The sequence below is a fragment of the Cucurbita maxima genome, unplaced genomic scaffold (genome assembly GCF_002738345.1).
Source record: "Cucurbita maxima cultivar Rimu unplaced genomic scaffold, Cmax_1.0 Cma_Scf00001, whole genome shotgun sequence".
NCBI lineage: Eukaryota > Viridiplantae > Streptophyta > Magnoliopsida > Cucurbitales > Cucurbitaceae > Cucurbita > Cucurbita maxima.
In genome coordinates this window covers 8,412,684-8,431,783 of record NW_019272017.1, presented here as the reverse complement: position 1 = coordinate 8,431,783, position 19,100 = coordinate 8,412,684, and the positions used below count along the sequence as shown (strand labels likewise).

Below are 19,100 nucleotides of genomic sequence, written 5' to 3'. Positions count from 1 at the left end.
AAACAAGACTAAAAACTTTATCCATTAAATAAATACCCAAAAAAAACCATTTTGTAACTTAGAAAACTATGTAATAAGTTATTTAGTTAATCAACTTTGAAAGAATGCAATTTTATTTTTAGGTTAAATAAGAAAAAAAATATTTAGTAAATCCTTAAATTTATATTTAAAAAAATCAATATATTTTTAGTTTATTGGATATTTNAAAAAAAAAAGTTTAGGAGTAAAAAAAAAAAAAAAAAAAAAAAAAAAAAAAAAAAAAATCTATTAAACAAAAAATTAAAAATTTATAATCGATTTTGTGTTTAATACATATTAGAAGTAGATGAGATGACGTAGGAGTGATGCAAGACGAGAACTTAATAAAATTAATTTAATATTGATGTGTAATTAAAATAATTAAACGTGATAATCCCATAGTATGAACATATCAACACGTCCATATTCGTATCTAATTGTAAAGAAAATAAAGTAACTTGAAATTTTGAATTTAGTGGAATGCTTTGAGCAACAAAAGGTTGAAGGCTCAATAATATATATTAAAAGGGTTTTGTTTAGAAAATTCTAAGCCAAAGACACTTAGTTCATAAAAAGTTTTTTTTTTCCTTTTTGTGTCAAAGAAAGTGGTTGAGATAATTATTACTGCCTTAGCTTTTGGAAAATACCCCCGTTTTTGTTTTGTTTTGCTCATAATTGACTTACTGAAAAAGGAAATTTTTTAATTTTTCTCTCCCAAAACTGACCTAATCCATGATAACTTTGAAATTTTACGGACACTTGTTCTAATCTAGCAAACAAGTCAGTCTGACCTTTGTGTGCAATATAGACATATACTCGAGTCTTAAATTACGATTGAGAGAAAGAATTTGAAAAACGTGAACTAGAAAATACGTTGAAAACAATTCTAACAAAAGTAATGTTATAAAACATTAATCATGGTCGGATTTTTTGATGCAAGAAAAGAGAGTAGTCATAACTCCAGCGGTCCTTGCTAGCATTTATTACGGTTATGAGCTCTCTTGCCCAAGAGAACGAGGGTTCGAGCGAGTGCAATGCAAAATTTTCAATTATAAAATTATTTTATTAATAAGATTAGAAAACATGATTATAAATATGATATGAACAAACAGTCATAGATTTATCATTAATTTAAATTGAAATTTAGGAAAGACTTAGTCAACCTTATGAAATATCTTTCCTTTAATTATTTTTTTAAAATTTTATTCTGAAAAATCATTCGAATATATGGCCATTTCATGTAATGGGCATATTAAAAATTGATTCTTTCTGGGTTTTATTTAATTAATTAATTATATATATAATAATAATTTTGATTAAAGACCACCTTTTCAAATTCCGAAGTTTCCAACATCGAACCGTGTTCCTTTGATTGTTCTGATTGACACAGTCGCTGAATATATAAATAAATAAATAAATAACAGTCAATGTTTTGAAAAAAAAAAATAAATAAAGCAGTCAATATTTTGATTTATTTTTCACTCTTTCCTTGTTTCATACGACATCCAAAATTCAATTATCATTTCCGTACATATATTTATAATTTTATGAACTTTTTTCATAAATTATTATATATTTTAAGTAAGAAGTGACCGACTGAGTTTCCTCCCCCATCCTGCATGACACGTGTCCTCCATGATTTGAAATTTCATGCACGTCTCTTTCAATATTTACACTCTTTCAACTATAAATACGTCGCCCTTCTGTTGTGTTGCTTTCCATCATAAATTTAAACATCAGCTCTCTGTTGAACACGAGCATCATCCATAATGAAGTTCGGCAAGCAATTTGCCGCTCAGATGGTTCCTGAATGGCAGCAAGCCCACATGGATTACGAGTTCCTCAAGTCCCTCTTGAAGCAAATCGACACCTTCAACAAAGCCCACGCTAGAAACCACCCCGTAACCGACTCTGCCCAACTCAGACGGACCCTCAGCCTCTACAGGGCTTTCAGCGGCCTGACTCTCCGCCACAGCCACAGCCACGGCCACGGCCACGGCCACAACAGCCATCCTGCAAGTCCAGGTTGGTTGCATGATGATAACGATGATAGTAGTGTTAGTAATCACGACCTTTCACAATAGTATAATATTGTCCACGTTGAGTATAAGCCTCGTGGCTTTACTTCGGGGTTCCCCAAAATGTCTCGTATTAATAGAGATGTATTTCTTACTCATAATGATGCTCAACAAATAGAGGTTTGGGTATAATCCCATGTGGAGGTTATTATTGTTAGGAATCACGATAACTTTGCTCTGGGCTTCCCCAAAAGACCTCGTACCAATGGAGATAGTATTCCTCACTTATAAACTCACTCATGATCTTCCACTAAATTAACCTACGTGGGACTCACTCCCAATAATCATCAACAATTATAACTAATTTGTGTACTATTGTTGTGGGGCAGGGTCGCCGCAGGATGCAGTGGAGGAGCAGGCTATATTGGTGAATGCGGTGAGCCGGGACGGGACGAGGAAGTATCGGACGACGTTTTTGATGGCGGATGAGGAAGGGGGAGAGTATGAGTTGGTGTACTTTAGGTCGTTGGATAGAGAGTTTAATAAAGTGAACAAGTTTTATAAGTCGAAAGTGGAGGAAGTTGTGAAGGAGGCGAGTGTGTTGAATAAGCAAATGGATGCTTTGATTGCTTTCAGAATCAAAGTGGAGAATCCAAAGGGTGTTTGGGATTTCTCCGGCGACCGGTCGGAGGAGATTTCAAAGCTGGCCACTGATATTGCTGTTTCTACTGCTGCTTTGTCATCTTCCACCCCTTCTGGGGTCCGAGCTAGCAGTAAGTTTTTCTTTGTTTTGTTTGTATGAATTGATGACACCCACTACTCGAAATCACATAACTATGTCCTTTTTTGAACTTTCCCCTCACGCGTCGGATTAAGGTGAGGTTTTCATCAATCTCTAATTCATGTGTAATCTCACAATCTACCTTCTTTGGGGCCAAACGTTCTCGCTAGCACACTGTTCGATGCCTAACTCTGATAACATTTGTAATAGCCCAAGCTCACCGCTAACAGATATATTATCCTCTTTTGGGCTTTCCCTTTCAAGCTTTCCCTCAAGATTTTAAAGTCCGTTTTAGGGAGAGCTTTCCATTGACCAATATGGGATCTCATAGTCCACCTCCCTTAGAGACCCAACATCCTCACTTGTACACCATGCAGTACGTAACTCTCATACCATTTGTAATAACTCAAATCCACTCCTAGTAGATATTGGTATTTGGACTTTTCCTTATAGGGTTTGACTCAAAGTTTTAAAACACTTCTACTAGGGATAGACTTCCACATCATTATAAGTAACTCTTTGTTCCCCTCTCTAACCAATATGGGATCTCACAAATCATAACCTAATAATTAAAGGTTATTGGGTCAAAGTAACTCATTTCAAAAGCACGTCTAAACGTTTACATGTTGGATATACACAGGACGGGTTCATATAGCAATGGACGCCATAGAAGAAGGTGGGTCGAGCCACAAAGAAAGTCATAAACCAGAAAGTGAATCAAAAGAAGAAAAAGATGGAAAGGAAGAGAAGAACACAAAGGATGAAGAAGGGAAAGAAACGAAGATGAAGGCCAACAGACCACCTCCACTTGAACTTCTTGATCGTGTAACAATGAACACAACTCTAGAGACACCAAGATCCACCATTAAAGGCCTTTTCAACTTCCCCAAGAACTCAGAGCTTCAATTCAACAGAGAAAATCTCAACAAAATTGAGAACCAACTCAAAAGGGCTTTTGTTGTATTTTACCACAAACTCAGGCTGCTAAAAAGCTTCAGGTAATTCAATTAAATCCTTAGTTCTTCATAATGTGGAATTGTCTGAATTTTCTTTTCATTTTTTGATGAACAGCTTCTTGAATACTTTGGCATTTTCAAAGATAATGAAGAAATATGATAAGGTAAATATAGTTGAATTATATTCTATGTTATATTCAAGAGATTCTTCATAATTTGGAGCTTATTATTTCAAAATGATGGCTGCAGATTACCTCAAGAAATGCAGGAAAGTCATACATGAAGATGGTGGACAGCTCTTATCTTGGGAGTTCTGATGAGGTTGCTTTAATTTTCAACATCTTTTAGCTGTAATTATTTTGAATTTATGGCACACTTCTTTTCTCCTCTAAATTCTATTGTTCTCATAGGATATCAAAATGCAATATTTCAAACCCCATTTTCCAAAAAGTCAATTGAAGAGAGTGAAAATTCTCTAAATTTCTATCTAAAATATTTATATTTTTTTCTTGCGTTTGAATAATTTCTTAACACGGGCATAGTTCCATATAGTTAAAAAGTTCGGCAATGTGAGATTTCATGTCGGTTAGAGAGGGGAACGAAACATTTCTCATAAGAGTGTGGAAACCTCTCTCTAGTAGACGCGTTTGAAAACTATGAAGCTGATGGTGATATGTAACGGGCTAAAACAGACAATATCTGTTAGTGGTGGACTTGGACTGTTACAAATGGTATCAGAGCCAGACGTCGAGCTTTATGCCAGCGAAGACGCTGGCCCCCAAGGGGGTGGAGATTGTGAGATCCCACATCGGTTGGAGTGGGGAACAAAGCATTCCTCGTAAGGGTGTGGAAACCTCTCCCTAGTAGACGTGCTTTAAAAGTGTGAAGCTAATGGTGATACGTAACGCGTTTTAAATATCTGCTAGCAGTGGACTTGAGCTATTATAAGTGATTTCTGTCCGTGGATGGTTTGTTTTTAGTTCAACAATATGTAGGATAGTTGATAGAAATTTGAACATTTGACCTCTTGATCAATGGTTCATGTTTTTAGGTTAGTTGAACTAGGTTCATATTTAGCATAGATGGTTTGCTATGATTCACATAATATCTCGAGTTTCATTTGTGACATTAACTATTGCCATTAAATCAGGTTTCCAAGCTAATGGAAAGGGTGGAAGCTGCATTTATCAAACACTTCTGCAATGCTAATCGGACCAAAGGAATGAACATCTTGAGACCCAAAGCAAAGAAAGAAAGACATAGAATTACATTTTCAGTTGGTAAAGAACCATCATGGATTCTTTTCATTTCAAACCTTTTCCAACACAGACTTCCCTTCGTTGATGTTCATTATTTTGGTTAACTTTGAACAAATATTTCAGGTTTCTTTGCTGGCTGCACTGTAGCTCTTATCGTCGCACTCGCTTTCGTTACTCGAGCTCGACATTTACTAGACAGAGAAGGCAGCACCCAGTATATGGAAACCATGTTTCCTCTTTACAGGTAACTTAAAAGGACACCGTTGTCGTTTTTCGTTTCTTGTTTCCTGATAAAAGAGAAATGGTCTGCTGTAAATGTTAGAGCATTTTAATTCATTCCTCTGCTTGTTTGATGCAGCTTGTTTGGATTCGTTGTGTTGCACCTGCTAATGTATGCAGCAAACATATACTTTTGGAGGCGATACCAAGTGAACTACTCCTTCATATTTGGGTTCAAACAAGGCACTGAGTTGGCCTACCGAGAGGTTCTTTTTCCCAGTTTTGCTGTGGCAACTCTTGCTTTAGCCTGTGTTCTTTCTAACCTTGACATGGAGATGGACCCTGTAACGAAGTCATATCAAGCAGTCACTGAACTTCTTCCTTTGGTTTTGCTCCTTGTAAGAATGGTCTCACAAAACACTACTCATTTGGCCATAAAACCATTAATTTGTGACTAAAAGTCTGTCTTTTTCTCTGCCTGCAGCTTGTGATTGCAGTCTTCTTGTGTCCACTCAACATCTTATATCGTTCGAGTCGCTTGTTCTGCATAAAAACTTTGTACCATTGCATATGTGCTCCCCTTTACACGGTAAGAAAGATGGGATTTTGAACTTTCGACCTACTGGGAAGGTTCTTGAACTATCCTCTAATGTTGGTTACGTTTCTTCGACAGGTCGTCTTCCCTGATTTCTTCTTGGCAGATCAGTTAACCAGCCAGGTTAGTTACATCAAGCTTTTTTCTTAGGTTCTTCTGTTCAAGAAACTACCTACATCATAGATCCTCAAACAATTACTTTGACTCGATTCAGGTGCAAGCACTTCGTAGCTTGGAATTCTACATTTGCTATTACGGTTGGGGAGATTACAAACATCGACGGGATACTTGTCGAACCAATACTGTATTCAACACTTTCAGCTTCATCATTGCTGTTATTCCATATTTGTCTCGTCTCCTTCAGGTTTGAATCTCATCATCTAACTTTTGATCTCTGTCCAAAGAAGGGAAAAGTTATACCACTAACATACAAATTTTTGTTGGTTTCTCACTCTTACAGTGTCTCAGGCGACTGTTTGAGGAGAAAGATACAATGCAGGGATATAACGGAGTGAAGTACTTCTTGACAATTGTAGCTGTTTGCTTGAGGACAGCTTACAGTCTAAACAAGGGAATAACCTGGAAAGTGTTGGCGGCAGTGTTCTCAGCTGTTGCTGCCATTATATGCACATATTGGGACCTCGCCATTGACTGGGGCCTTTTGCAGCGCCATTCGAAAAACCGATGGCTAAGAGACAAACTACTTGTTGGTCATAACAGTGTTTATTTTGTGGCAATGGTGAGTTTTTCTCCCAAGGTTTCACTGCTAAAAGCAAGTTAGGGCCATCTCTTTCTAGTTATCTGAACAAGTTGTGGAAATCAAATGCAGTTCTTGAATGTTTTACTGAGGTTTGCTTGGCTGCAAACTGTGTTGGATTTCAAGTTCTCCAACCTGCATACAGAAGGTTTGATTACAATAGTGGCCAGCCTTGAGATCATTCGTCGTGGCATATGGAATTTCTTCAGGTATGACTTCAAAAATTCAGTTTAGGTTGGGTTGTTTCCTCAAGCTGCCTCTTTCTGAAATCTTCCATGGCCCTTCTGGTTTAGGTTGGAGAATGAGCATCTGAACAATGTTGGGAGGTACCGTGCATTTAAATCTGTACCACTGCCTTTCAACTACGATGAAGACGATGACAAAGATGATTAAAGTTTTCCAGACAGTATTCTTTCAAGATATACAGTTTACTTGTTTCAAAATGTTAACAAATCATGTATATTAAATAACACAACATTGCAATAATTTTGACCCTCTCAGGATTCCTTCAAACCTAATGGAATTAGTTCGAAAAACGAACAATTGCTGCCATGAGATCTTAGTTGTATACAAGGGCACACAATGATCTGGTGCTTCTAAAAGATAGCAGTGTTTTTTCACCTCTAACGACTTCACAAATATCGTGTGTTAACTGTCTATACTATTATAAGTAAGACACTCTGGTAGATGAAATATTCATTCTAGCAGGGAGACGGAAAATATTCAAACAGAATTGCACTAATTGAACATAGAAAGGTTAAGCTTTAAAAACTGGAAATGGAAATAAAGAGATATGCTACTAGCACTTTTCCCTGTAAGAAGCCTAAAGAGTGATCAGCCTTACTAGTAGAGATTATGTTGTCTCGAGCTCAATAATACCAAATTTATGCACTCATGAGGAGCTTAAAGAGGAATCAGCTTCAACATGCGGGTTCTGCAGCTGAAATGATAACCAGGTTTTCACACGCACACAAGCAACAGCCATACATTTGCAATTCAAAGTGATATGTTCAGTAGCTAAAGAACCTTATCTCACCATTCATCTCAAACAATCCTTAAAAGTAGCATAAGATGGGCCTCAAGTGTATAGCCCCTAGCTTCAGTGGGCATCTGAAAAGAAATACTAGTAGGTATCAATGTGTCAAAAGCAAACACTTAATATGACACACTTCTGGGTATTTGTGGGGTGAGTGACTGAACTTTTGGAACAAAAACACAGGCTTACTGTGATCCATCTCACTAATATCAACCTCCTATATCTCAAGAATTTGCACACAGATTCGAAAAAAAGAAACTATAAACTTGACTGACCCATCTCATTCCAATGGCTCCTCTTGTTGTAGGTTTGAAAGAAAGTATACCAGTGTAGGTATCCTTTCTGATCGAACAGGAAAGTTTTCCCTCTTGTAACTGTCAATTAGTGGCTTTCATGCAACAAATAGAACTGGTTTCATACTAATTAAACATTAGATATAATTCGTAGTGACAATCTAATTGGCAAAAGATCAAATTGTGTAACTACACATCCAAGATTCAAATCCAAGAACTCCAGTTACCATTACAAAATGGACTAGGCAGATAAATATAAGTTACTAATGACAAAGGTAGTATAAGGGACTATGATTGTGGAAAAAATGATATTAGGCAACAATGGCACGAACAATTAATCAGAAATTGAATTAAATCGAAAGTGTTGTAAGGTAAAATCTCTTCTTTCCTATGATACTTCGAAAGGAATATGATCAGCTTTCGGTGCACAAGACAAAGAGTTCAAGGATGATTATCTTCCACGGCCTGTTAAAAGATCTGCTAGAAACTAAAATACTCTCGACAAAATGATGATTTCCGCCTCAGGAATCAGATCTTCACTTACCAGCAGCAGAGGCCTTCTGTTCTTCCAAATTCTCGGTACCTGAAATCACCTCCAGGTCTTTGGAATCTGTATGTTGCTGGGTAGCATTTGGAGTTGATTCCTTCTCCAATTCGATAATCGCCTCGTTTTCTGCCATTTTCTCCGCCTTCAGAATCGGCTCGTAATAATCCGCATGAGCCTCCATACATTTCTTCAGAGCCCCAGTGACTTCAAAGCACTTCTCCACAATATCCTCCTTGTTCTTCTCCGCCTCCTCAATGCATTTCTCCCATTCTACGAAGCTATCTCTGCAACCACCCCCTTTCATAAACAAGCAAAACCCACACTCCCCCTCCTCTTCCTCGTCTAGATCCTCTCCTCCTTCATCTTCACCTCCACTTTCAGAAATCTTTCCTGATTGAACTGATTCCTGGGGCGATTTTTCCTCAGAGTGATTTGGGGCGCCCAATTGTTGTTGATCTTCCGGTGTTTTAGCGGCGGCGGCGGCGGCGTTTGATTCTGCGTCTTGGAGTTTCGACTCCGAAGTTGACATCCTAGTCAATGCCGAAGGAGTAATCGGATTCGAAGCTTACAGTGTTAATGTCCCTATGTTCGTTGAGGCGGAATCGTTCGTCGCTCCACCGCCCGCTTAAACCCCTAAAACCCTCAAGAATTAGTCAATGACTCACAGTCATAGGTCTTCTTCTTCTTCTTTTTTTTTTTTTTCTTTTTTTTTTTTTTTCAGGAAATACAGCTCCAAGGATTACAAATAGATGTCGCTCCAATTAAATAAATTTTATTTCATTTTAAAATTTTTTTTTTTAGAAACGACACCGGATTAAACCAATACTTTCTGTCAAATTTAAAATTTTTAGAAATTAAAAAAACATATGAAATTACCATACATAAAAAATCATTAATTACTGAATAAAATATTTTCTTAAAAATTAAATCAAAATTATCTAAATAAATTTAATTTTATCACAAAAGAAATAATATTTTTTAAAAATAAATAACAAAATAATAAATAAAAACTATTTGAAACACAAAAATGTTACTACCCATTTGTATAAAAATAATTATGTTTAAAATTAAATCACAACACAGTCTAAATTGATTGTTCTTGTCATATTTTGTCACAATCTAATTAACTTATATTTTTATGACTATTATAATTCATAATTATATTATTATTAAGTAAAATCATATTAACCTAATTATTATTATACACGGTTTTAAAATAACTTTTCATAAATATACAACTATATCGACAAAAAATTTACCTTCAAGTTCAAAAATAATAAATGATATATAATATTAGAGAAAAGTTACACAAAACGAGCCATCATTTTGGCTATTTCTCATCATAGTAGGGCAACACGGGAGAAGCCATTTTCATTCATCACATCAAACTCAATTGTCCCGATCGTAGCCAACAATTTTGAATTGCCATTAATTAATGCCTGATTCGGTTGCCTTAACTCCACCATCACTTGTCAGATGAGGACCTATGTTTTAAGAATGGGAGGGACCATACATCAAACAACTAATATATCATATATTTAATTTTAAAAATCTATTTATTTTGATACATCACTTTGAATATCGTCCATTTGAACATAACTCACACGATAATATAAACTATTAAAGAGATATAAATATAAATATATTAGTAAAGTTATCTAATATTTAATAATTATTAAAAAAAATAGTGCATTTTAGTTATTATTGGGAATATATATAGAATTTATTGTTTTTTACGCATTACATCCAATAATAGATAATTTGGTGGTAAAAGTATTTGTAAAGACATCATTCAAATTCAATAATTATTTAAAAAAAACAGTCCATTTTCTCTATTTTCGTAAATATAAATAAAATATATTATTTTTTAAATTAACTTTACATTATATCCAATAATAGATAGTCTTAATCACTTGTTCCTATTTTTGCATAAAATCTATTATTTTCAATTTTTGTTGCATCATTATTGTCCAAAGCGGCAAGATTTTTCGATGGAACCAACATTTTAGCACTTAAACTTTTGATCAGTGTATTGAAACCCTCATCCCGAGTCCAACCCTCGCCATCCCACGAGATTTTTTTGTATTAAATCAACTAGATTTATTTGGCAAATCACGTTTATGAGCTTAAAATATAAATCCCTTCTGCAGTCAATGCTCAATCAATGGCGATACCGACTGCAGATACTATAAAACAATCAAATCACCTCACCACGTTTGTTGAACCCTGTAGAAATTTGAACTTTTACCCCAAATTCTGCTCTGTTCGAGCTGGCGCATGATACCCATTTAGCTTTCTTTCCATATCGCGATCGAATCGAGCCAAATCTGGAGAAATCCCAGGTTTTCCATATTACCCATTTGAAATTTTTGAATGACGAGAGCTTTTAGAAGACGAAGTCTGTGTTCAAGGCCCATAGATCGTCTCCGATTCCAGGCATCGGCGGACGGTGCTCCGAAATCGGGATTCCTCAGAGATATGAAGGTGAAGGAGATCTTTACTTATTTGCTTATAGGTCTTCCGTTGGTCGTTTTTGTTGTTTTGGTGTTCAGGAATCCGGCGGCGGATCTCTCTTTGGGTTTTGCTGAAGCCAGAGCATTGGAAAGAGTGGTCACTAATGGCAGTTCTGAGAGTTCAGGTTAGTATTTTCATGTGATGGGTACTCAAAAAACTTCGACAGATGTCTGATTTCTTAGCTATAGATCCTGCCATAGTTTCAGTGATTCATGTCCCTGATTTGTAGTTGCTGGGCCTCTGATGAAAAAGTTTTTGGACTGTTTTTATTAGCTCTGTAGTCTTCGTTGTTGTTATGAGTATCATTATTAAACCTCTTTTGGTTGGTTCTGCACGTTGATGCACAGAGAAGATAGCAGGAGCTTCTGATATATTTACATCTTCTAGCCATTGGGACCCTTTTAGATCTTATAAAATTGTTAGTAGATGCACAGAGGAGATTTGTGCATTCAACTTCCTATATGATATCACAGGAGAGGAAACAAAAAGAGTGGAATCTATGCATTTTGAATGATTCAAGTCTATAATGAATTCTAGTGTTCATTCATTTTTGTCCATGTTTTTGAATTTATAGGTTCAGAAAACGGTTTCTCTAGACTCTCCAATAGAGACAAGCTTATTGGAGGCCTTCTCATTCCTGGATTTGATGAAGGATCATGCTTGAGTAGATATCAATCCAGTTTATATCGAAGAACTTTGACCCACAGACCGTCTCCTTACCTCCTCTCGAAGCTTAGAGACTATGAAGCGCTTCATCGACGATGTGGTCCGCATACAAAACTATATGATGAAGCAGTAGAGCAGCTCAGATCTGGCAGTAGTGTTCGTTTGACAGAGTGTAAATATGTTGTGTGGATGTCTTATAGTGGCTTGGGAAATAAGATACTCACTTTGGCTTCTGCATTCCTCTATGCCGTTCTTACCGATCGTGTCTTGCTTGTCGATCCGGGGAAGGATATGGCTGATCTATTTTGTGAGCCCTTCCCAGAAAAAACTTGGCTGCTACCAAATGACTTCCCCTTGATGGATCAATTCAGCAACTTTAATCAGAAATCTCCTAATTGTCATGGATATATGCTTAAGACGAACACTCTAAACGAATCGACAGAAGCGCTCCCATCCTATCTATACCTACATTTGGTTCATGATTATGATGATCATGACAAGCTTTTCTTCTGTGATCAAGAACAGGCTCTTTTAAGTAGGGTCCCTTGGCTGATACTCAAGACAGATAACTACTTTGTTCCATCTCTCTTCCTGATCCCGTCTTTCGAGCACGAACTGAGTAACTTATTCCCCCAAAAAGACAACGTGTTTCATCATCTGGGTCAATATCTTTTCCACCCATCGAATCACGTTTGGGGACTGATTACGAGATACTACGAAGCATATCTGTCAAGTGCAGATGAAGTGATAGGAATTCAAGTAAGAGTGTTCGAGAGTGGATCGGGACCATTCGAACATATAATGGATCAGATTTTAAGCTGTACTCTTCAGGAGAAGATACTTCCCGACGTAGACAAGGAAGACTTCTCTTCGGTTCCCTTGGAACGCCCAAGAGTGAAAGCGGTTTTGATGACATCCTTGAGTTCTGGATATTATGAAAAATTGAGAACCTTGTACTGGGAATACCCAACCACAACGGGAGAGGTCATTGCAGTTCACCAGCCAAGCTACGAAATGTATCAGCAGACTGAGAAGAAGGCTCACAACAGGAAAGCATGGGCAGAAATGTACCTTCTGAGTATGAGCGATGTATTAGTGACCAGTGCATGGTCGACGTTTGGGTATGTGGCTCAAGGACTCGGGGGATCGAAGCCATGGATTCTTTACAAGGCGGAGAACATGACCACGCCCGATCCAGCGTGTCGTAGGGCGATGTCAATGGAGCCTTGCTTTCATGCTCCTCCGTTCTATGATTGCAAGGCAAAGAAAGGAATAGATACTGGTGTAGTTGTTCCACATGTAAGACATTGTGAAGACATGAGCTGGGGTCTTAAGCTTGTTCACCATCAGGATCTATAACATCCACTGACTTGACTTGACTTGTAATGAGATTTGTCCCCATGCCTTCATCTCTTTTCTTTTTCCTTCTAATACATGTAGTAGCATTTAAGCTTAGACTTAACATGGAATTAATGAATAGAATGATGTTTTTTTTTCTTTTGCAGAAGAGAGATTTCACACCCTAGTTAGTCTCATTGGTCAACAAAAATAAAATTCAATTTATGCTTAAACCTTTAATATAAACTAGACTGAACGGGTCGTTTCTTAGTAACTCAGTTTGGTTTCTATCGTTTCTAATAGCGCGCATCTTTACTTAGACGGTAGGTTAAAGTCTTGTATCAAAATCAAGAGCGACGATGTCTCTTGAAATCCCTTGAGATATCACTAAACCACACTGGGCGGGATGTCTCTTCAAATATTGGTATAAACCTTTTTATTCTTAACCAGAAATTATAATCTCTGTATGCATTTTATTTTTAAATGATGATAATTGGCAAAAATAATATAACAAAAATAAAATAAAATAGACTTTTGTTGGAAAATATAAAATTATTTTAAATTGATTTTTTAGGTTTTAGTTAGTAAGTGAATTTCGTTGGAGTAATCGACTCAAAACAGCTACAAAATTTACCCTGATTATATAATGTTATATAAATACCGAAATTGCCCCTGAACAACACAATTCTCAGCCCTACATCATTTTTCTCTCTACTGGCTCATCTTCCTCTCACCATTGAAGCCTCTTCGAAGGACTCTTTCAGCTCCGGCCGTTCCCTCTCGTTCTAGTGATCATTTCGTTGGTTTCGCAGGTAGTTATTAGTTTCGTTCGTGTTTGAGTTTTGGGCTTGTGGTTTCCTCATCGATTGTGATCTGTCTGCATTGTTCTGAAATTTCGAACTAGGTTTTCAACTTGTTTATGTAATTTTGACTTGTGGTTTCGATTTTTGTTTCGTTTTGAACTGGGTTTTCAATTTGTTCTTTAATTTATTTATTGATTAGGTTGCCAGTGGTGGTTGTTTGTCTCTCTCACTTTTGGTGTGGTGGTGTGTTGTTTTTTGTGCTTTTGGTGTGGTGTTGTGTTGTGTGGTTGGAGTTTGCCGCCGTAGTCTGTTGTTTGTGCTTTTGGTGTGCTGGCGTGTTAATGTTTGTTTGCCCGCGTAGTGATAATTTTTGTGCCTTGTGATCTACTTCCAGCAAGATTGGAGGTTTGGTTGTTTGTGGTTTAAGAACGTAATTGATTGTTGTGGCTAAAGACCGCAATTGATTGTACAGCGTTGGTGCAATGAGTATTTGGGAGTTCATTAGGCGTTTAGGCATGTGTGTGGTGTTATTTGAAGTCATTGCTAGAGTAGCGTTTGATTGGTGTTTTGCGTCTGATTATTGGCAGTTAGCCCATTAATCATATCAGTTGCCATTTAGTGAGCGGGGAGGCAATGCAGTGAGGGAGGCAGGCAATGCATTGTGTTTAAAATTGTGGTGGTGTACCTTTCGGAGTGAGGAGGAATGTGAGTTCTGACTGTTTTTGTTATTTTATTGCCTTCTGACTTTGAACTTTGTAGTTGTGAAAAATGAAAGAGGGGGTGGTACATGACCTTTGAGTTATCCTCGTATGTGAAGCTGTGTAGTTTATCAGATTTAATTTTTAAACCTACTTTCCTGATTTGATTTTTATCTTGGGCCTTTTTGTTTGTTGTATATTTGAAAATTCTTGTTGGCATATCGTTAGGTGGAAGTTTTGGCTACCATTATATTTTCAGGGAGCTTCTCTTTGGTTGTCATTGATTCATTATTAAGTAGATTGTTTTCTGGCTTGTGATCAGATCAATAATCTTGCTTTTCTTTCTACTATTGCTTCTGGTTTTTGGTCTTAGTTTTTGCCTTTTCTTTTCTATTCTACTGTCTGTTTTACGTTTCACAAAATTCCACCTATTCACACCCATTTATTTATTTACTCGACATGTAGGTTCACTTCAATTTTGTTCATGCCCCTCAACCCTTTCTTGTGCAAACATTAAAACTTCACCCCCTTAGCCTGCTATAATTTTACAAGAAACTCATTCTACAATTGCTTTTAAGTTAGGCCTTATGACGATGAAGATTTACTCCCTTCGAGTGATGAAAAAAGCGAGATGTGTTATTGAAGGGAGTGAAACTTCTTAGCATGGAAAAGAGAGATGAAAAATGAGTGGGAGAAAATTGCAAAGCTTCTTGTATCTCGATAATGTTTTTAGGATATAGTTCCTGTCATTCTGATTTGTTAGTTACAGACCCTAATGATACCCATGGCGTGGTTTTGCTTTGCCATAATATTTTATTTCTTATGGGTTTCTAATTTTTTGTTGTATCCAGTAGATCATTGGATTGAATCGCAGTCCATAAAGGAGGAGCCATGTCCTTCATGAAAGGAGACTTGCTATCTAGGACTAGAAAGCTCGTCAAGGGCTTGGCCAAAGCAGAGCCTATTTGGCTCAAAGCCATGGAACAGTCAGTTCTTCTATTCCCCACTCCTCGTACTTTTGCCTTTTTAAGAGTATTTCATTTTCTAGGATCTTGAAAATGTTCAATTTTTTGTTCTAGCTTGTGAAAATAAATTTGATGATCTTTTGGTCTTATCTTCAAATTTCTTTTTTCTTAGATTTGTGTAACTTTTTGGGATACTATTGGATTCAAGTTTCTCAATTTATCAGGTCTATGACATCTTTTTTTGGTGAAATATTTCACAGAAGTTTTCTTTTCATTGAATTAAATGATTTTAAACTGCTTATTGAGATAAAATTCTTTGGAAGGACTGAAAGTTTTGGGATTTTTTTCCTGTTGTTTCCTGCTCATGAGTTGAGCACATTGCTTGGTAGCAATGGATGCATAAAAAGTTGCGCTTCCAGTTAGCTTCCAATTGCTTGAAACAATTGTCTTATCCATTACACTCTTGTTCAGGGCGCCACCTCCTACATTTCCTCGAATAGATGGAGCAGTCAAGACAATCACTCTTCCTGAAGATGTATATGTAAAAAAGTTCTTCCAGAAACATCCAGATTCAAAATACGAAGATGCGATCAAGTATGATGCTTCTCTTATATATGTAGTTTATCACATTTTACTCCATCATACATGTTTGAAATGCGGGATTGATTTCATTGTTCGAGAGCTACTTTTCTCCTTGAAGTAAAATTAGATTCTCAGGTTTTTAGGTTCTTGTGGAAATTCTATCTTTAGGGTTTGGAGTGCTCGTGACGTAGAAAACTCTTGTTGGATATTCATGAATTAAAATTCCATGTGCCTACTGCTGAGGCTTTGCCATGGGTTGTTGTATGTCTGTCTGGGTCGTGCATTTAACCAATGTTTAACTACAATGAGGAATTTCAAGCAATGTTAAGTCTTCTGAAGGCCTATCATAATTTTAGTGATGCCACTTTTTACGGCTACTTCCTGTTATATGGTATATCTGTTGGCTTCTAGAATCAATCACTAGAGACATTCTTGGCTTAAAATAGATATGCTGATAAAAATGTTCCCGATGACACTTAGCATTTTGGGAAGGATGGTGAATTGAGTTTGTCATTTGTCGTGCATGCTCTCAGAATTTGCCTTCTTCTTTGGGATAGAATCTCTAAAAGACATCAGCATTGCTAAAATAGATGGTTCAATTGAAGCATACATATATGTATGTATGTATGTGTAGAGTTTTATCTTGCATGGATGAAATCCTGATATGGAAGGATGGGAAAAAAAAAAGAGAGAGAGAGAGAGAAAGTTCCTAAGTAGTTGCCTTTTGTTTCTACAGGTTCTGTAGTTTCGATCCTCCTCCAGCCCGAATATTCGGCTTGCGAGTGCTTGAACTGAAGGAACAGGGTGTCAGTGAGGAGGAAGCCATGGCAGTAGCCAATGTATGGATTGTGGGTTCTTTTATTTGTTCCCTTCTCTTGAATCTTTTCATTCTGTGAATAACGTCTTTTGTCATTCAGATGGAATACCGGGCAGAGAAAAAGGCGAAAAAGAAGGCTTACTCTCGCTTGAAGCAAATTGCACGTCTTCAAGGGAAGAAACCTCCTCCTAACCCGTATCCAAGCGCTATTAAGGAGATACAAGCCGAGGAAAGGAAATTCGTGCGAGATCGTTTCTTCAACCCCAAGATTAAAGAGATCGCTCAAAGGTTGAAGGAGGAGAGAGCAGCTGAAATGCAGGACAGAATGAGAGGCAGTGGCTGGTCAGGAAGAGTTGTTTAATTTATAGGACTTCCATCCTCCCATTTGTCTTCTCGCTCTGCCCTGGAAACTAGCTTTTGCAATAATTTTGGCAATTGGCTAAATAGGGAACGACACATTTTTTTAGATTCAAGTGACTACCACATCTGAAGCATTGGATCAAGCATGTTAAAGGATTTTTCTTTCAATGTTATTCGGTTTTTGGATTAATAATAGACCGATTCAAAAGCATAAAGATTTCGTAAATACTAGTTCTGCTCATGACAAAGCAAATCAATATCATACTCAGTCACCCTTTATTTGCTTCGGCACAAAAAACACAATGCCAACAAGTTCATAGCAATTATTAACTAGAAGGATGATATCCCAGCAAGTTTGCGAAACTTCTCATAAGACACCCAAAAGACAAATTGCCAAGGACCAAGCCTTGCCCAAGTAGGAAAGAATCCCTTCCACAGAGCTCTCAATCCTTCAATTTTAACCGTCTTCACGAGACAATCATACGTGCCGTTGTACATGGTCGTTCCTTCCTTGCTAGCAGCTTGATTCATCATTCTTGTCTTCACAACATCAGCTGGACAACTCAGGGCAGTTGCAGACAGACCAGACATTACAGAAGCTAAGGTGTGGCCAAAAATATTATCCCCAGCTATTTGATTCCGAATAACAAAACGCTTTGCATGATCATAGCAGGGTAATTCTCCCATGTTCACCAAAAATGCTCGTTGAACATTTGGGACAACCCCTTTCCAAAGCCCCATAATCCCTTCTCCACGCACTATTTTAGTCAAGGCATCGAAGGGTCCTGAGTATCTGGGTTGCAGACCTCGGCTCATTAGACGGCCATCAGCTTGCATCCTCACCTTAACAAGATCAGCAGGGCTTGCCACTACCTGTGGTACTAATGGTATACACAAATATATTGATATTTAGTCAAGGATATCAATAAAATATCAAGTTTTCAGTAATCTATATGCTTAAACTTTGAATTTAGTGGTAGTTTAATGTGGTATTAGAGCAAAAAGTTCGTGCACTTGAGTAGTATAGATACAGCACAAGGCGTACAGACAGTTTAGACAGTGCCTGTGATTTTCAGTCCATCCCAGATTCTAAAATTTAAAGCACTGAAAGAATTCTTTATCATCAATCAATTCCAACAGTACGATTCAGAAGATCATACATTTCATGAACTGTTAGTAACTCGATTAGCTAAATTTCTTGACATTGCAGTTCATTGGCAAATCCAAGTCTCTAAAATGTGCAATATCGTTAATCAGAGCCCTAGTAAAATGATAATATGGAAAATTGGAACCTGAGCAATGGAGCCGGAGATTCCACCGACAAGGGCCTTGGCAGGGAGGGAAACAGAGCCGCCATCAGACACAAGGAAGAGGGATTGAAGGTGCTCGTATCCAACAATTCGTATGGGCGTGTAGAAGAGGTGCCTGAGAATCGCGGGAGACAGGCCCTTGTAGAGGCCAAAAGGACCTTGGTCCTTCACGATGGCTGAAGCCACTCGGAAGGCATTTGTGGAACTAGAGAAGGAAGAAGACTCGCCCTGGAGCTGAAGCCTTGTCTTAGTGAGGTCTATGGGGAAAGTGGTGGATTCGGCCACCATGGCGGAGAGGGCGGTGAGCAACATTTTGGTGTTGGGATTGTGGCGTCCATGTTCTTCGCTTGTCTTCATCGATCAGTCCCCGAAACCCTATTCCAACTCCAGAATCCCAATCCCACACAAAGAGAGATTCGTGTACAAATGTGGGTAATCCTAATTCTATTAAATTTTTATGCCCAACGTCAATGGATCAAAATTGGGTGGATGTTTCACTCGTAGTTTTTTATTTTTTTTTTTTTTTTTTTTTTTTTTTTTTTTTTTTTTTTTTTTTTTTTTTTTTTTT

The 19,100-nt window shown here is 37.3% G+C and overlaps 6 protein-coding genes across 14 annotated transcripts in view; 4 read left to right on the top strand and 2 right to left on the bottom strand.

Moving 5' to 3' along the window:
• The first annotated feature begins 1,778 nt into the window (after positions 1-1,778).
• LOC111491298 (phosphate transporter PHO1 homolog 3-like) lies at positions 1,779-7,151 on the top strand. Its single transcript, XM_023140195.1, has 14 exons — positions 1,779-2,043; positions 2,426-2,809; positions 3,458-3,815; positions 3,889-3,937; positions 4,023-4,094; positions 4,924-5,053; positions 5,156-5,276; positions 5,391-5,649; positions 5,736-5,840; positions 5,925-5,969; positions 6,061-6,210; positions 6,307-6,585; positions 6,676-6,812; positions 6,897-7,151. The coding sequence occupies exons 1-14, from the start codon at positions 1,788-1,790 to the stop codon at positions 6,994-6,996; spliced, it is 2,445 nt and encodes an 814-aa protein (XP_022995963.1). The 5' UTR covers positions 1,779-1,787; the 3' UTR covers positions 6,997-7,151.
• On the bottom strand, positions 6,879-9,123 carry LOC111492108. Of its 4 annotated transcripts, none has more exons than XR_002719831.1 (3): positions 8,477-9,123; positions 7,640-7,713; positions 6,879-6,965 (listed from the first exon to the last, which is right to left on the bottom strand). XR_002719831.1 is itself a non-coding variant. In XM_023141349.1 (2 exons), the coding sequence occupies exons 1-2, from the start codon at positions 9,006-9,008 to the stop codon at positions 7,703-7,705; spliced, it is 543 nt and encodes a 180-aa protein (XP_022997117.1). In that variant the 5' UTR covers positions 9,009-9,123; the 3' UTR covers positions 7,190-7,702. The 4 variants fall into 4 exon arrangements, 1 of the variants encoding a protein (XP_022997117.1); XR_002719825.1 differs by having other exon boundaries at positions 6,882-6,965; positions 7,448-7,713; XR_002719828.1 differs by lacking the exon at positions 6,879-6,965 and adding an exon at positions 7,190-7,543.
• A 35-nt stretch (positions 9,124-9,158) lies between these two features.
• LOC111491695 (NAC transcription factor 29-like) overlaps positions 9,159-19,100 on the top strand; it is an 18,246-nt gene continuing 8,304 nt past the window's right edge. Inside the window, exon 1 of one of the 3 annotated variants that reach the window (XM_023140877.1) lies at positions 9,159-9,172. The gene's annotated coding sequence lies outside the window, so the exon portion shown is untranslated. Of the gene's footprint in view, positions 9,176-19,100 lie in introns of all 3 variants that reach the window. The other 2 variants (XM_023140799.1, XM_023140722.1) reach the window with 2 other exon arrangements.
• On the top strand, positions 10,523-13,160 carry LOC111491369 (galactoside 2-alpha-L-fucosyltransferase-like). The gene is made up of 2 exons (XM_023140313.1): positions 10,523-11,117; positions 11,568-13,160. Exons 1-2 carry the CDS (start codon positions 10,853-10,855, stop codon positions 13,016-13,018), a joined length of 1,716 nt encoding a protein of 571 aa, XP_022996081.1. The 5' UTR covers positions 10,523-10,852; the 3' UTR covers positions 13,019-13,160.
• On the top strand, positions 13,664-17,433 carry LOC111491881. 4 transcript variants are annotated; one of them, XM_023141231.1, is made up of 6 exons: positions 13,687-13,809; positions 14,388-14,505; positions 15,353-15,484; positions 15,935-16,057; positions 16,782-16,884; positions 16,963-17,433. In XM_023141231.1, exons 3-6 carry the CDS (start codon positions 15,390-15,392, stop codon positions 17,221-17,223), a joined length of 582 nt encoding a protein of 193 aa, XP_022996999.1. In that variant the 5' UTR covers positions 13,687-13,809; positions 14,388-14,505; positions 15,353-15,389; the 3' UTR covers positions 17,224-17,433. The 4 variants fall into 4 exon arrangements, with proteins under 4 accessions (XP_022996766.1, XP_022996999.1, XP_022996916.1 ...); XM_023141148.1 differs by having other exon boundaries at positions 15,350-15,484; XM_023140998.1 differs by lacking the exon at positions 14,388-14,505 and having other exon boundaries at positions 13,664-13,809.
• Positions 17,446-18,985, bottom strand: LOC111491606 (mitochondrial uncoupling protein 3). Its single transcript, XM_023140620.1, has 2 exons — positions 18,515-18,985; positions 17,446-18,095 (listed from the first exon to the last, which is right to left on the bottom strand). The coding sequence occupies exons 1-2, from the start codon at positions 18,887-18,889 to the stop codon at positions 17,553-17,555; spliced, it is 918 nt and encodes a 305-aa protein (XP_022996388.1). The 5' UTR covers positions 18,890-18,985; the 3' UTR covers positions 17,446-17,552.

Bases quoted from the DNA above. Each gene is read 5' to 3' on its own strand.
- LOC111491369 (XM_023140313.1), top strand. From the start codon at position 10,853: ATGACGAGAGCTTTTAGAAGACGAAGTCTGTGTTCAAGGCCCATAGAT. The intron at 11,118-11,567 runs GTTAGTATTTTC...TTGAATTTATAG, and splicing joins TGGCAGTTCTGAGAGTTCAG to GTTCAGAAAACGGTTTCTCT.
- LOC111491881 (XM_023140998.1), top strand. From the start codon at position 15,390: ATGTCCTTCATGAAAGGAGACTTGCTATCTAGGACTAGAAAGCTCGTC. The intron at 15,485-15,934 runs GTCAGTTCTTCT...ACTCTTGTTCAG, and splicing joins TGGCTCAAAGCCATGGAACA to GGCGCCACCTCCTACATTTC. The intron at 16,885-16,962 runs GTATGGATTGTG...TTTGTCATTCAG, and splicing joins AAGCCATGGCAGTAGCCAAT to ATGGAATACCGGGCAGAGAA.
- LOC111492108 (XM_023141349.1), bottom strand. From the start codon at position 9,008: ATGTCAACTTCGGAGTCGAAACTCCAAGACGCAGAATCAAACGCCGCC.
- LOC111491298 (XM_023140195.1), top strand. From the start codon at position 1,788: ATGAAGTTCGGCAAGCAATTTGCCGCTCAGATGGTTCCTGAATGGCAG. The intron at 5,054-5,155 runs GTAAAGAACCAT...CAAATATTTCAG, and splicing joins TAGAATTACATTTTCAGTTG to GTTTCTTTGCTGGCTGCACT. The intron at 6,813-6,896 runs GTATGACTTCAA...CTTCTGGTTTAG, and splicing joins GGCATATGGAATTTCTTCAG to GTTGGAGAATGAGCATCTGA.
- LOC111491606 (XM_023140620.1), bottom strand. From the start codon at position 18,889: ATGAAGACAAGCGAAGAACATGGACGCCACAATCCCAACACCAAAATG. The intron at 18,096-18,514 runs GTTCCAATTTTC...TTAGTACCACAG, and splicing joins TCTCCGGCTCCATTGCTCAG to GTAGTGGCAAGCCCTGCTGA.